Source organism: Symphodus melops (genome assembly GCF_947650265.1).
Source record: "Symphodus melops genome assembly, chromosome: 15".
In the NCBI taxonomy this organism is placed as follows: domain Eukaryota; kingdom Metazoa; phylum Chordata; class Actinopteri; order Labriformes; family Labridae; genus Symphodus; species Symphodus melops.
In genome coordinates, this window is record NC_136705.1 from 8,294,036 (window position 1) to 8,310,045 (window position 16,010).

The following is a 16,010-nucleotide window of genomic DNA, read 5'->3' on the forward strand; positions in this document are numbered from 1 at the left end:
GTCATAAATTTCAGGGAAACGAGGATAAAGCCTGAGAGAGCAGTTACGAAACAGAAAAGATTGTGCACCAGTGACTTGAAATTTACATTAAATTTGGAGACATAAAAGCAAGATGAAGGCAATTAGAAGTGTTTTCTTAAAGGGTCAGTTTACTCAAACCACATAAAATGAGAATACAGATCAGTGGAGAATAAGCGGTACAGGGACAAAAATAAGATGCATGAAAATGTATAATGTAGAATATGAGAAAATAGACGGCTCAGTGGGTTATCTATACTGTAATACTTCTTTAATCTCATGGGGCACTGATAGCCGAGCAGTGCACGGCCCAAGTACAGAGGCTATGGTCCTCGTCACAGCGTCTGTGGGTTGGAGTTCAACCTCGGCTCTTTGCTGCATGTCTCCTTTCCCTCTCTCCCTCCAACATTTCCTGCCTCTCTTCAGCTGTCAAATTAAATACAGACAACCAGGATCCAATAAGATAACTTAAAAAGAATAATCTCATCGTGTTTCTACCATCAAAACACATCTTTAGAATTTTATAATGATTAGATAAAATGTTCCTTTACCACAATGTCACATCTGATTGAAACTCAAGAATACATACATGTACTAAAACAGATAGTTTTTTCCCCATAACATCTCATTATTGGCTCTACTAGACTCTCATCTGAAATTTGTTCCACTATAAGAGAATCTCCTGATTTTCGCTGAAGAAGATTTAGAATTGAAGATAATGGCTGCCTAAAACTTTAAATGATTAAATGGTTATATTCCTAAATATTAAAGTTTTGTAAACTTTGAATGCAAAATGCAAATGCACGAATGTATAGGGCTTAAAGTGTAGAGTACAATTTTGCTCATAATTTAGCGCAAAAAAAGTTCAAATGGAAACAACTTTGTATAAACATGGAATTGAAGTTGAGTTCAAAGCAAACTGCAGTCACTCCTCCATCCCACTGATCTCTCACTTTACACTCTTTTGGCTGCAGACTTCTTCCTCTTTCTGCTCTCATGCCCCTCTCACGCAATACCTTTGTGCTGGCACCGACATACGTCTCTCATTTCCTATGCACACAGCATGTTATGTGAATTTAAAATACATGATCGTTTCATGCAATTTCATCAGGCGTGCCTGTGCTGGAGAAGTTGGAGATAAAATTAGCTCTGGTACACGAGAACCCAAGGTGACTGGTGATCGTCATGTGTGGTTGTTCGCCAATTAAGTCTCTTGATATAGCGTTCTATTCCTGGACGAGGTGACAAACACAGTTGAATACGTGCCTTTGAAATTCCTCCATTTTCTTGTAATTAGAGAACATATATTTATGGTACTGTGAGCAGTGAAGACAGTGCCTCATGTTTTTGAGTTGTTTGTAGTTTAATAAGTTTCAATGCTGGATTGTGTTAATGTGTTAAAGCAGCTTCATTAGTTTGTCATGTATTCAATGTGTGGGGGGACATATAACTGAAGCTGTTTTTAACTTTGTCCTCACATATTGAAAGAAGAAATGTGGGTAGGGTTACAACGTTTGTTCAATTAAAGTTGGAAAGTTGTTTAATTTGGAACATTTATTTACAAAAGAAATTATTTGAGACTATCCTTGTACAAAAATAGAGGAAGCTTGATTAGGAGGGCAAAAATAATATTTGTTCCTTCTGTCTCACAAACTAATTATTAGGTTTATTATCCCAGTACCAGATGATTTCTGATCTGATCGATTTTTAAGAATAATATTGCAGTTGTAGGGTTTTACTGCCTTCTCCATCCATAAACTGCTTGGACCAGTCTGTAAACTCAAGACCAAAATGGCATCAACCCATCGACATGCAGACTATGACCGACGTTAGTTACCATTAAGTGATTACAGTATTCAAATAATGTTTCTGTACACTTCCACAAATTAGTAACTGTCACTTCATATTACCAAACTGTCCAAAAACAAAAAGTCAGTGTTTTAACGAAATGAAATCATTCAATGATAAATCAGAGCAGTGGGGTTTTTTTTGGGGGGGGGGGGGGGGGTTTAACTATGGCAACAATGGTCGTGCAACAATTTAATGATAAAGCTTGGCCTTCTTTACCTGTCTGCATGTTGTTTTTGAACCTGAGCTTCACAGTGCTTCACAGCGAGGCTGACTCAAAAAGCAGATATATTTATGTCGCTGTGATTGTTGAACGCTGCGGTTGAGAATTCATCCAAAAGGATCCACAAATGAGGTGATTCATTTGATTTCGGTCTCCTTTGCCTTTAGTCCTGGTTTTATATCAGGGGAAATAAAGACAACACTGTGGTCCTGATGGGAGCATTAGAGCAAAAAACCCTTATATAATGTTTAATGTTGTATTATTATTCCATTCAGAATATAAATAGTAGAAAAATATTGCCCAAGTGTTTGGAGAAGTCACCCTCTCAGTCTATAAAAATTTGATCAAGGATCTTTTATTAACTGTGATCGGAGCCTTAAGTTTCACGCAGCTCTTCATCAGACTCAACAAAAGCTGCACTGTGCCGGAGGCATAAAAACACTCACTGCAACCACATGTTCATCTCGTGTCTCAGGCTAAACACACTACTAAATTACAGTGTCGGATTTGATAACACATCCCCAGCTCTGCTGTGATTCAAATTTGGGACTTATTATTCATTAGAAACCATAAATATGTGTGTTATGCAAGTGTTGCATTAAACATTAATGTAATAATGAAAAGTCCAACATCTGCATGTCGTGTTGTTGCAGCCAAACACTGTTTTAATAAGACGCCCAATAAAAGAGCACAAACACGCGGCTGCAGCTGCAGGACTCTTGAGCGCTGCCGCAGCCTCTATTGTGTTCCTTCCAGTTAATTACAGTCTGACTCAGGTGCATTGTTGATTTAATGCAAGGCCAGTCAGTCACACAGACTGATGGCACCATCATTTCTCCATGGTATGTCATCATAATTTATGATTTATAATGGTTATTAAAAGTATTGACACAAGTTAAAGTGAAATATGGTCCGGCACATAACACGAGGCACAGAGAACAAAGACAGGGCAGCGGGGATAAAACCAATGTTCAAATAATCACAATTTTACTCCAAATCTAATCAATCCAGGACTTAAATGAATGATAATAGTCTAAAAATGAAACAGACGTGTTTTAAAGAGCTTACAGTTTGTAATTTTTGGTTGCTCATAAATACATTATAAATAATGAGCTAGGCATGCTTAAAGGAGCATCTTGTGTTGTTTTAATGCACTGTTCTCCCATGAAACTGCATCTCGACATCGTTTTCTGATGTTTCTCTTCAAAGACTGTGAGAATATTTGGAATGACTCCACAAGGACTTACTGTTGTCATGTTTGCCTGTGATGTTCAGCGTGAGTGGCGGAGAGTGAAGGTGCAAGGTTTAACCGGAGTTTAGATTAAGAGAAATAATAAAGAAAGCGTGTGACTCATCTAGTCATCTTGATTCATCCCACACAGCGTCAGGACTGCACACCACAGCAAGTTTCTCTCAACTAATGTTCATTCAGATTTTATCAACGTGCACCTACATTTTTTAAACATATATATCTGTTGCCTGATTGTATTTTTGACACTTCTTTTTGCCTTTTTTTAGTCCTTTAAATAAGTTGCGTCAATGTAAGCTTAAAATGTATCAGCGGAATTGTGTATCAAATGGTCAACTCTTTTCTTTTGTGTTTTTAGAAAGAGCTAAAAAACTGAAGCTAAATGTAAAGAAGAAGAAAAACTCCTGACTCTTTACTGACCTCAAACATCAAACATTTAAAATGTAGGACACAAGATGCCAACCATGTTTAAATGCAGACTTGGAGCCAGAGGAGCTCTTAATGTAAAAGAGAGGGAGGAAAGCCCTCTCCAGCTTCCCCACCCCCATCTTTCTGCCTCAGAGTCAATTAACCTAATGGAAGTGGCAATTAATTAACCCGGCAAACACGATGATTAAGGACCTGACAATCAAAGGAGTGGGAGGGGTTTAAGTGATGCTGATTTAAAGGTAATGGCTTTTCTTAGATGCAGCAAATAAAAGAAACAGAGGCACATGCACTCTGGATTACGCCAGATTTAAGTCAATTAAAGGTGCTCAAAGCTGAAGAAGTCAGAGAAAAAGTTCAAGTATTGACTTTCTTATAGCAATAAACCAACAGTGAAGGCTTCGAACAAACGCTTGTAAGTAAATACACCTTTTGGGGGGCTTTTTTTCTGTCTCACAGCAAAATAAAGGGCTTACCGTGTTTCTTTGTCCAGTGGTTCCTATTGGTCCTCTGAACACCCCCTTGATGCTCCTCAGCTGTCCATCACGCAGGTGGGTGGAACTGATCACAATGTAGTAGCACGCCATTGGATTTAACTTTTTCAAACTGAAAGAACAATCTAGGCTACTTGAAGAAAAAAAAAGTCTTCTCCTCCTCAATATTCTGCTCCTGCTCTCCTCATGTCGTCCTCTGTGTTATAAAGAAGAGGAGGGACGGAAGAAATAACCAAGAAAAAAAAAAAGAAAAAGAAAAAAGGAGACAACTAGGAGCGAAGTCCCCCCCTCCTCCTCCTTTCCTACTGCTACTTTGATTTATTCTCTCTCTTCTCAAAGTTTTGTGCCGGTGACTCTCTGACTCTCCGCTTGTCTTCCCTCAGCTTCTGTCTCTTTTTAAATATTTCACCCTCTGCTCCTCCTTCTGCTCCCCTCTTATCTCGCTTTTCTCCCTCTAAATGTTTTTATTCTCTTTTTAAATTCTCTCCCGGTCTCCTTTTAATTATTTCTCAGTCTTTTTCCTCTCCAGATGTTTTGCTCCCATCTTTCATTCATCAATCTTTCCTTGTCATTGGCTCCCCTCAGTTTCCTCCTCCCTCCTTTTCTTGCTGAGTCGAAATTTCTTGCCGAAATCTCTGCTTGCTCATTGATCAGCCTTGCAGTTCCTCTAACTATCTCCCGCCGGCTGCCTTCCTCGCTCTCTCCACTTCAACCCCCCTCTTTTGTTTCCCCTCCCTATAAAGCAGGGATACTTTTTCCTCCTCCTCTGCCTCTCTCTTGTCTTTGTTTCTCTCTTTGCCTCCTTGTTAGTGAGGAGAAGAAGAACTCAGTCTTTTTCTGTCAGAGGCGGCGTGCAGCTTCCTCTCAGATGCTCCTCTCCTCTCCTCTGCTGGCTGCGCTGCATGTGTTCGCTCTCCTCCCTCCCTCCTCCTCCTCCCTCTCTCTGCTGATCTCTTGCTCTGTGGCCAGCAGAGTGGTTTGCTCCTCAGTTACCCGCGGTTACCATCTGCCCTTTTAACGCATGGAGTGCTGACGCTTGCTCTCTCCTCCCTCCCTCTCCAGCTCCATTCCTCCCTCTTCATCTCTCTCTGCCTCTCCTCTTGCTGTCTTTCTTCTCGCTTTAATCATCTCCTTCGCTCCCTTCTTCTCTCTTTCTCTCGAGCCAAAGGAGACAAGCTCCACCTACTGGCAAGCAGGAAGCACAGAGGGGAAAGGAAGAAGCAGCAGGAGGTATTCTCTGATTTCATGCAGGTTATCTTTGAAAACTCATGTCTATGATATGTTGTCAAACTGAAAATACTGAAAGTCAAATGTTTGCCTTTGTATTAAGATTTCAGCCCAATATCACTGAAAAGCATGATATAGACTTTCTGAGCCACTCTACAGTTTAATGAATAAATAAAGTACAGTATCGTAAATAAAGTATAAGCTTGCCTAGCTGTGAAAGTGCATGTGTGTAAAGAAGACGTATCCCAAAGTATCAATTAAACTGGACCCATTCAGGCTGACTTGGCTTTGTTACATTCTTTTTTTTTTCTGGGTCTCTAAGTGACCATACCTTGACTCGTGACTGTGATAGTCACAGGTAAACTTGAGTGACTCAAATTAACAGTTGTGTCCCAGAAGACAGCCTGGGGCACCCACCTGTCACTCAGAGCATCCATCCCATTAATTATGCATGACTTCAGTCATTCATATATAATTAAAACAGGTGGGTTACATAAACATTTACCTGCCATTCAGTTTTCACTGACAGGAAAATCAGCTACATAGGTGGAAACAGTTTTTTATAGTGAGTAATAAAAACGTTTGTTTCTGCTTTATGGTTTTGTATATAAGTGTGGACCTCTATGGAGGCTGACTTGCCTTTAGAGGCCCATTTAAGAAACAGTTTTTTGCTCCTATACATGATGAGGTCTTTTCCCAGCACGAACGGTGCGATGAGGAAGAAATCTGAGGAAGGCTCGTAAATCGTCAGACCGATAAACAAACAGTCAATGTTGATTATTTATTATAATGTCCATCCAACCATCCATCCATCATCTTCTGCTTATTCGAGGTTGGGTCGGGGTGGCACCTAACGCAGTAAGTCAACTCAGACTTATTGAAACAGAACCCTGGTCCCTTATTGCACATTGCACGCATGCACAAGTTTCACTTTTCTTATAATCTTGTTTATTCTTATAATCTTGTTTATACTCCATTTTATTTAACTTTGTACTTTTTGCACATTTAGTTTTTTAGTTTTACATTTAGTTTTATTAATGTAAATAATATTTATCTCTTTTACCTTGTTTTATTTTATTTACCGTACCTTTTTTATCTACATTGCACCGTGGGGAGGGGGGAAACGTAATTTCGATTTCACTGTATGTCTGACATATTTTGGAATTGACAATAAAGAACCTTGAACCTTGAACCTTGAACTCCCTTCTCCCCAGCAACATTTTCCAGGTCCTCCTGGGTGAGTCCACGGTGGATATTTATTCCCTGCAGCGAACTCCAGGTCTCCTCCCAGTCGGGCGTGCCTGGAAAAGCTCCAATTATTATAACTTAACTTAAACATAACCCAAACTATGATCTTTCTCTGAACTTAACCAAGTGTTGGTGCCTTAGCCTAACCAAACTGTGAATGACATCTAAAATGTTTCACAGAAAGCTTCATTTCAAAAGACTTAGTACATGTTGCATATTAATATACTGGGGCCAGCTACAATTTAAGTATTTTTCTTACATGTTAAAATGTGGTATTAGTAGAATTAATATTTGCTATTGCTAACTTGTAGTATAAAGTGGTTTGATCTATTACACCTGGAAATTGATGCTCTGGTCTAACATGCTTCGGTGTGAACGCTGGTTGCATTATGAGTAAGTGATCGCCATCAATAAAATTAAGATATTTTTAAGAGATCTAAAAATGTTATGGTTTGAAACAAAAGCTCTTTCAAATGTGATTGGTCAAAAGTAGTTGGACTATGGGGTAACAACCAACAGGAACTGGATCTCTTCTGACACCAATATCTCCGTCCCCTCATAAGTCACTAAACTGAACAAAATATCTGAATCAGCAGCAAAGTGTCATTTCCCCCTTTACAACCAACACAAATGATCAGGCAGGTTGCAAAGAAAAACTCAGCAGCACAATTACCTGAGCAAAATGGTTTCAAGTAACTGTGAAAAGGAAAAATGAAAAGTCCATTAAATCCATGCATAGCATTAGAGCAGGTCAAATATGAACCTGGAAGTAACTCTGCAAAAGCTAATGGACATTTACAGCCGACAGTTTGGGTGATAATTAAAAAATATATAATATTTTCTCCTCTTAAGTGCTTTGAGTAATGTGAAAATGAAGGGTTTCTGCTTAATATTAGGCTAAGGTCTTTGTATGTTTCCATACGGGCACAAGCTAAGCTGAAGCATTTTGTTTTTTTGGTTGTTTTTCTTGTGAAAACAACATTTCAAAATGCCATGTGCTTCATAATCACAAACATCTCGACTAAAGGATGTTGGTAACTGGTTGGTTGTCAAAGGTTAATCTGACCTTCATACACATAAAAATGATACTCTACTCATGATCTTCTTTCAAACATTAGCCCTCTCAGACTACTTTTCATGCAAAGGTCACTGAACTTACCGCAGCGTTCATTGCGTCTTATTGAGTCTGAGCTGGTTCAATATTGCTCTCCTAGTCTGTGAGTTGACATTGCGTTTCAATGTTGCGGAACCACAGCCCAGATCCACATATTAAAGCATTTAGACATGTATGCACACACAGCGTTGTGCTTCCCCACTGTCCATTTGCGCCACCAGCCATTAAAGGGACTTCTCGTATCATCAACTTCACTTTAATTTGAAACTGTCTCGCCTCTGTTACCACCTCCGAAGATGGTACAGAGGTGGGATTACTTCGTACCCCATTATGTTTCTGCAACATTCAGATTTAAGACTAAAAATGATCATAGAGAGACACTTTCAATCTACAATCTTTAAGGTTGAGAACAAAACTGATCCTTTTGTTTTTACCTCCCTGATTAAATTAGCTCCAATCTTAGTAGGCCTAAAACATAATAAATCAACAATTATATTTTAAGGTCTTGCAACAAAACGTTCTCTGACTCCGACCGCTCTCTAAACAGTAGATAGTTGATAAATCTGTGAACAGTCTCAAACAGAGACAGGAATCTCAGATTTAATATGATTAAAATGGAGCACTGTTTTGTACAAAAGTCTATCATTTAATTAAATAGATCTGATTTCAAGAACAAACATGCATAAAGGCCAGTGTCTTCTGAAGAAACTTTTGTGCTTTCTGTAATGTCTGACTTAGTTTGTTAAACTTCATCAGTATCCTAAGGATTGGATAAGATCTTGGTATAAAGGTTTTATATTCAAAAACTGAGAGTTTACCATCAGTGCCACATCATAATGTTCTGTAAATTCAATTTTCTGGCTGGTTTTAATTGTTAACTTCGGAACAGACCATGTTGTGACCATATCTTAGATTTAGTTAAGGCTAACCTTGTGACAATAACCTCAGGCGCACACCTTGGAAAACAAAAGCATATGGTACACAACTATGTCTTAGAATTTGCAGTATCTTGGCATCCAAAACCACATGTGAATCATTGTAAACTATGGGTACAAACTTTTTGTTCATTTTAATTAGCTGTATCAGCCCAGCATGTGAAGGCAAACACACGCGTTGAGTAATACAGTAAAACTGGAGCCACAGATGTCTAGATCTCTATCAGTCCTCTGCTCCACTGTCAAAAATTGTCTCTAAGCAAAGACAGCATGTTTCTTCATTGGGATTTATTTACTGAAATTATATAGTAGTAGTTAAGATTCAAAGTCTTGTTTTCAGTCGTCATTGAAAGACAGACATGGAAGTTTTCTTCAACTGTTCAACAAAAACCTCTCAAAAACAAACGGCTCTTCAGTTATATTTGTATCTTCTCGTATAAACAGTACAGAGACTAACAGAGGTGTAAAATCCTTTGTTATACCTTTAACTTGAGAGAGGTTATCAGTCAAGTTCATTTTTATTCCAGTGAAATTAGTTATTATTACACATATTAGCTGTCAGGGCTGATAGTATTAAAGTCCAAAGCTTTACACCAAGACAGAGAAATGCCTACCTGTAGCTCTGGTTCCAGTCTCAAACAGCCTTGACCAGATCTGAGTAAGTCAGTAGAAGAATGAGGTGCTCTAGGTATGATATTGGGCTGGAGGTAGTAAAGCAACTTTTAGCACTTTAAAAACAAACAACAGAACCAAACAAATAGTTCTCCATGGGAGGTCAGAGGAGGGAAGATAGTAGATCTCTGCTGGGTGCTGGTAAGAAACTGGGCAGACGAGCGAGATAGAGAGGACTCACACAGAGAGACACAGAAATCAAGATGGTGAGAAACAAACTGTAAAATAGTCTCCTGATCTCCAAATGAGAAATGTCTTACTTTTGGAAAGTCAAATACCTCTTGTGCTCTGAAGTTTAAAATGGATCACTCTTGTAATCCAAATGAATTCACACTGTATTTGAAACAATCTGCAGTGGTTGTTTGATCCACCAATTGAAATTGGGATATTTATTAGGCTAATTTAATTTGGATTTTGTTCGTTGCCCTGAAAGTTATCTGTCAGTTTCTCCGTACAATGTTAATATGTATGTTTTTTCTGTACTTGAAGAAGTACAGTTAGATCTAGGATCTGAGGCTTCGTCTTAAGTTTTATTATCTATTTAAGCTCTGTCCACAACATGAAATATCCTTCCTTTTCTTGCTGCTCTGATCTCTGTTTTTTCCAAATATGTCTTTTCTGGGGATTCTGAGTGTTTTTATTAACCAGAGCAATAACAAACTTGGTTGATTTAAAAGACTATAGTGTATCTTAATAATGTGTTTTAAAGCTTTGAAAATTGTGTCATGTTGCCCACTCTTTTCCCTTTATCACCTCCCTACAAGTCAGGGCATGCAGTTAATAGCCATATGCACATTTCTGTTTTTTAACTTCATTAGAGCTGATTGGGGGGAAACAAATGTTTGCCCAATAAAAAAAGAACATCACCCACTTTAATCTCTTGTGAAATTACCTTTTTTAAACTGAGTCTTATGAAATAAGCAAACAAACAAAACACGCTGTTTGATCCGTATTTTGACCTTTTCTTTGTAAATGACAACAAAGTGACACTTGACCCCACAGCGCTCCTACTGCTTCGGGGGTGATGTATGAAGAGATTAGTGTTGTACTTACTCTCTGATGTTCATTGCTTTGGATAAGAGTGTCAGCTAAGTGGATTTTAACATTAAAAAAACAACTTACCAACCTGTTAATTGAACGCCTGGTTATTTTAAAGTTTTGATCTTCCTTTAATTATCTGTGATGTCAACATCATGTTTACACTCAGGGTCGAAGTCCTCACTTCCTTAAACACATTTTATTTCACTAAACAACAAAACGTAGCACTCCAGTGAGGAGTTGTTAAAAATTTAATTTGTGTCATTTTACACATGAATACAGCAGAAATGAAGTATGTCCTCTGTAAATGTCTCTCTGAGTCATGACTGTTGATAATGAGAGAGAATCAGGAGTCCTGCTGGCTGTGTTGTCGTTGCAGCTAATTACATCAGGTTTACATGGACTGGACAGCCAATCCCTCTCCGTATAAAAGCTGTTTGAGTTAAGGACTAGAGAAAAAAATGAATAACAGTCTACTCACTGCTTATTTTGATTTCACATCGTGACACGTGTGATCGTTTTTAAATCACGGCTTTTCCGTACTAAGATTTATGCAGTGTGAAGCTACGAGCTAACTAAAGTGTGCTAACATTAGCCTGCTAACGCACCAATTCAGACCAAAGGAAATTGCAGCATGAGCCAAGGACAATATTGTGTGCTGCTTGCATCAAACTCCTCCGTGCAAAACTTGAGTGGAGCATCCAGATGGGTGTTGGAGGTGCGTCACTGTAGGAGATGTATGGCGGAGTACAGGAAAACAGCAGTTTGTTCTGGTTTCATGCTGGAGTTCAACGGCGACATTCGCTGGATTAAATAGTCAAACATTCTTCCTTTAACAGATTATGAAACAGACCTAAAATACTACTGATGCCTCTTAATGAGCATCAATAACAAACAAGATGATCAGCGACAAGATTGAATGTTTCTATTCTGTTATAATGTCACAATGAATATGCTGGATGTTTAAAGGGAGTGGGTTGAGATTTTGTGTAAAAAACATTAGTAAGTCAATGTTAGGAAAGGGATCAAATGCACTCCTTTGTCAATTGACACACTAAGTTCCTCACAGTAGCTTTAAACACATCAAAACCACATTTTTATCACTTGTAAACCAAAATATATTATCAGATTGGTTGAGTATTCAGTCGTATGTGTTGCTTTATCTTGTCCATGTCATGTTGTGCTTTCAATAAATGTTGATATACTGTATATGTGTTGTTTTTTCTGTGATCACACTTCCCCCAACAAGCGATTCAGTGCAATGCTCTATAGATAGTAAAATAGCATTTACAAGAATGGCCTCCGAATATTTTCAAATCCCAACTGGACCTTGTTAAGTTAAAAAAATGCACATAATGACCTTTTACAAGAAGAACAACTTGGGACGCTTCACTGCACAAACACTGCAGCAGCTCCAAATACATTTTATTAAAGTACACAACTGTTATACAAAGTTCAACACTCACTGTACCTCAACTATACAGCAGGATGGTGAAATTTCACATAGAGTATATCATTTGGTTCCCATCCACTGTGAACAGAATACCAGTCCGCTGTCTTAAACCTTTACCTGAAAGATTTACTGCATGTTGTCAAAATCCAAATGCTGTACCTGCCGGTGTTTCTGTGTTCCACTTCATTCATTCATTGAAAAAAATAACAATCCCTGACTTTTCTTTCTCACTGAATGAATCTGTGTTACTGCATTGGCATCAGTATCGGCTTGTGAAACGGTTTTCCTCTACAGGAAATTGTCAAGACTCCCTAGGGTGTCTCTCTGGTTTAGTGACCTAATATTGTTGTTGAGCTTTGAGAAAATAAAGCACACAGTAAGAGGCTTATCTGATAAATTTCCTTCTACTTTGGGTCCCATGATCCAATACTGCAATAAGATTAAAACCCTCCCACCGGCTGCACTAGATTAATTTTACACAAATACAAATCTAACTTTTTACCCCCTGTTCAGCACTTTCTGAAGGATCAGACAGCATATATATGCTTTAGTTGATGTATCTTGTCCACTGTTATAGTTTTCCCTTGTATTCTATTATGGATGTTTTATATGTGCATTTTACTTTTTTGTTTGATTTTCCAATGCAGTGGGCTAATGGGCCTGGAGGATTAAACATCCTGTTTGGGCGTTGGGAGATAACAAGGAACTTATTATTACATATATTATTATATGTAATAATGTTGTGGTTTAAATGAATGCCTGGTTTGTTTGATAGTATATATTACGCATGCACACACAAACACACATGCAGAATAACAAATGCTAAATAGAGCAGTTTATCTCCCAATCTGCACATTAACTGAATAAGGAAGAAGAGAAAGATGCAAATAGATGAATTCCATGTTAAAGGTGGATGAAGATGAAGAGTGTGTCTGCTTCAGTGAGGAGTTTGTCCATCAAACCAGAAGAAGAGTGTGCATCCTCCCCAGCATGAGGCTCCACACTCTTCGTAATCTGGTGACCATGAAGGCCATGACATCACAACATTTTCATGCTCATTAAACAATTCAGCGAGTCCTATCGTGCCTTGAATGAAAGTGTATGTACCACAATGTTTTTTATCCCCCTCTGTGCTGACAAAAGCAGTGACATTAAGCTTTCTTGTTAACACAATATCCCAAGAACTCCAGGAGGGACTTTTAGTATATTTGGTTTATTTTGATGTTTCTGTACCGATTAAAAATAACAGTAAGAGGACAATATGTCCACTTTACCTGTTTGTCGTGTTGTTGTTAGAAGGATGTTCATGTTCTGCAGACACAGAAAAACAATGTTATGTGGTATTACTGTATGTCCACCCCTGCCTACATGTTCCTTTGGCCAGTTTTTATTTTTGGCACAATAGATTATTTCAAATATAGAGTAAATGTATATTTAGATCTGTACATCCCTTAACTGCCCCATGGCTGTAATTCTAGAGTTCTGCTTTAATTTGTCACATCTGTTATTATGTTAGTATAATAATATATAGTTATCATGTTAATATTCACACTGGAATTATTTGATGAATGTTTTTATCATGCAAAAAAATCTTCTCAATGTATATTTACTGAGCCATATTGAGATGGATGGATCTATATCCATTTACAGATTTGTTGTTGAGAATATACCGAATGATTCACTGTAAAAATGAACCCTCGTCTATTTAAATAAATCAACACAAACATTTACATGTAATTTACATGTGATAATCACATATGATAATGTGCACTTTTATTAATAGAAATGGTGTAGATGCAGCGATGCTCGTATGCATTTGTGATAGTAATTTTTTTTTAAAAAGCATACAAGCTACTTTGCAAGGCAGCAGAAGCTGTAATTATCATTGCTTACTGTTTATGTTGTCCAGTTTATGTCTGGGTTTATTTTGTGTGTTTGGGGGCCAGTGAATTATGTGTGGGATGTTTTTAAATGAAGGGAAAGAAAAAAAGGCCATCCATTATTCTTCTGCAGTTCATCAAATCTAATGAAAGCTAACAGGCCAGATAACATTTTACTGCTTTAGGGGGGAAGTGATTCAACATCCTGCATGTAACCTACCTCTTAGTGTCTGTTAATATTCTCATGCTGAGATCTGCACAGAATGAGATGGTGCTTGGACCCCACGAGACCCTGCAGATGGGACAGCTTGTGCCATTCGTGGGCCGACTCATCCAGACGGTAAAATGTCACAAAAATGTCAGGGGAAACCCAGTTGGCTTCATAACAGATACTCTTCAGTGATACACCATTGAAGAGGACCAAGGAAAAGGCCAAACTCCCCTCCACTCTAATGCTGCCACAGACTGCATATCGGCTTTGTCGCCATTAGTCAGACACAGAATCAATATTTTATTTTCCTGTTTTTCAATACTTTAACGAGAAGAGTTATGTATTTATTGGACATTTATGGGAAAAATTAAGCGGTGGCCCCCAAATATTTAGTTAGCGGTGACCAAGCCTGCTCTTTGCAGTCAGTCTGTTGCTTTAAAGGGGCGTTAAATAATCTATGACCTTTATAGGACTACCAGGAATTCAACCAGTTTGGCAAAACGTCCCTCCTCCCCCAAGTCTTTGGCTCAGAACCAACCTCTATCCGCCCCCCCCCCCCCCCCCCCCCAAGTGATGGCAGCCTGTAACTGACATAAAGTATAAAAGCTGGATTTTCAAAAAGAGGGCAAATGAGCTCTCCAATTAGAGCAAAAAAACAGCTCAAGTGTCTTGTTGAAGAAGTAAAACATCAGTATGCAAAATACTGGACTAATAACGTCCCTAGTACAGCTTTATTTTATTAAGCTGTTAACAAGAGATGTGTCCCAAATCCATTCTACATGCTAATTCTAAACAGTTTAAGCCTTTATGTTTCTACTGTTTAAAAAGTTTGTATGACAAAATGACAAGCTTCACAACTAAATGAAAACAGAAAGTGATTACTATGTACTGTATTATCATAATTATGTGCAATGCTTGACCCCCACATAACAATAAACCTATATATAAGTGTTAACAGAACTGGATGTATTTTATGTGGCATATAGTTGTGACAGAACTCATTAATTGTTTCTTCAGGAGAGAATTATGTAGAGTGCAGATGGCTAACCGTTGACATTAGATCAATATACTATAATTTAACTATAATTTCATTTAAAGGTGTGTCATAGAATGAATTAATCCAACCTTGATTTCTATTTCGAGAGGTCATTAAGGGCATGTCTTTATGATCATGATGTTAAGAGTACAGTTAAGTTAAATAGATGAAAAGACTAAAACAGGCAACCCAAAAAACGAAATAAACAATAGCAAATAGGACAAGAAGCATGCAGAGAAAGAAAACTACAGTTAAAATCAGTTACATTTATGAGCAGAGTGTTGACTTTAAAGTGTCAGATAGATTTAAATGGCAGTGATTGTAATTTAAAAATGAAGACAGCAAGTCCCATGATCCAGTGCAACATTTACATTTACAACATTTTCAGGCTTAACCTTTTACTGGTGTACTGAAACATCAAATTAGCTTGTTTAAGATCGTCCATTATGTTTCACAGGTGTGATTCTAATCACGTTCACCATTTTATCATTTAAAAATGGCATTACCGAAATTACAAGACCACCTTTTGAGCTGAATCATTGTGATCCCACTAATATTTGTTTAAAACACTGATGCAACAGGAGAAGATTAATTACGTCATTAGGATGCTTTGAATATTCTTATGAAATGATTAACCCTTTATTCATTGTAGATCAAAGGGGTCACTGGACTGAGCAAAAAAAAGGTCTCAAGCGTTTCCGTTTATAATCAATCTGCAGTTTGCATTTCCAAAAAGCATGTATTAAATTGCCTTTAGACGCAACAACGATTGAGAGCAACACAACATGTAACTTAGCTTTACGCTGTTAGGCTATACATAGGCGCTGCAAACATCCAGTTTGTGTCATTTTTACTTAGTCATAATGCACAGACATTTGACTTGACATTTGACTTTGAATTTGTGCATAATGTGAAGTACAGTCCAGTTAGCTTCAGAG

General features: G+C 37.9%; 1 protein-coding gene across 1 annotated transcript in view; it reads right to left on the reverse strand.

Annotated features, from left to right (window-relative positions):
- Nucleotides 1-5,355, reverse strand: part of LOC306836082 (uncharacterized protein) — a 50,947-nt gene extending 45,592 nt beyond the window's left edge. The window contains exon 1 of the mRNA XM_079362986.1: nucleotides 4,241-5,355. Within this exon, the coding sequence (XP_079219112.1) occupies nucleotides 4,241-4,351 (111 nt within the window). The 5' untranslated portion in view covers nucleotides 4,352-5,355. The remainder of the gene's footprint in view (nucleotides 1-4,240) is intronic.
- Between the last annotated feature and the right edge of the window lie 10,655 nt (nucleotides 5,356-16,010).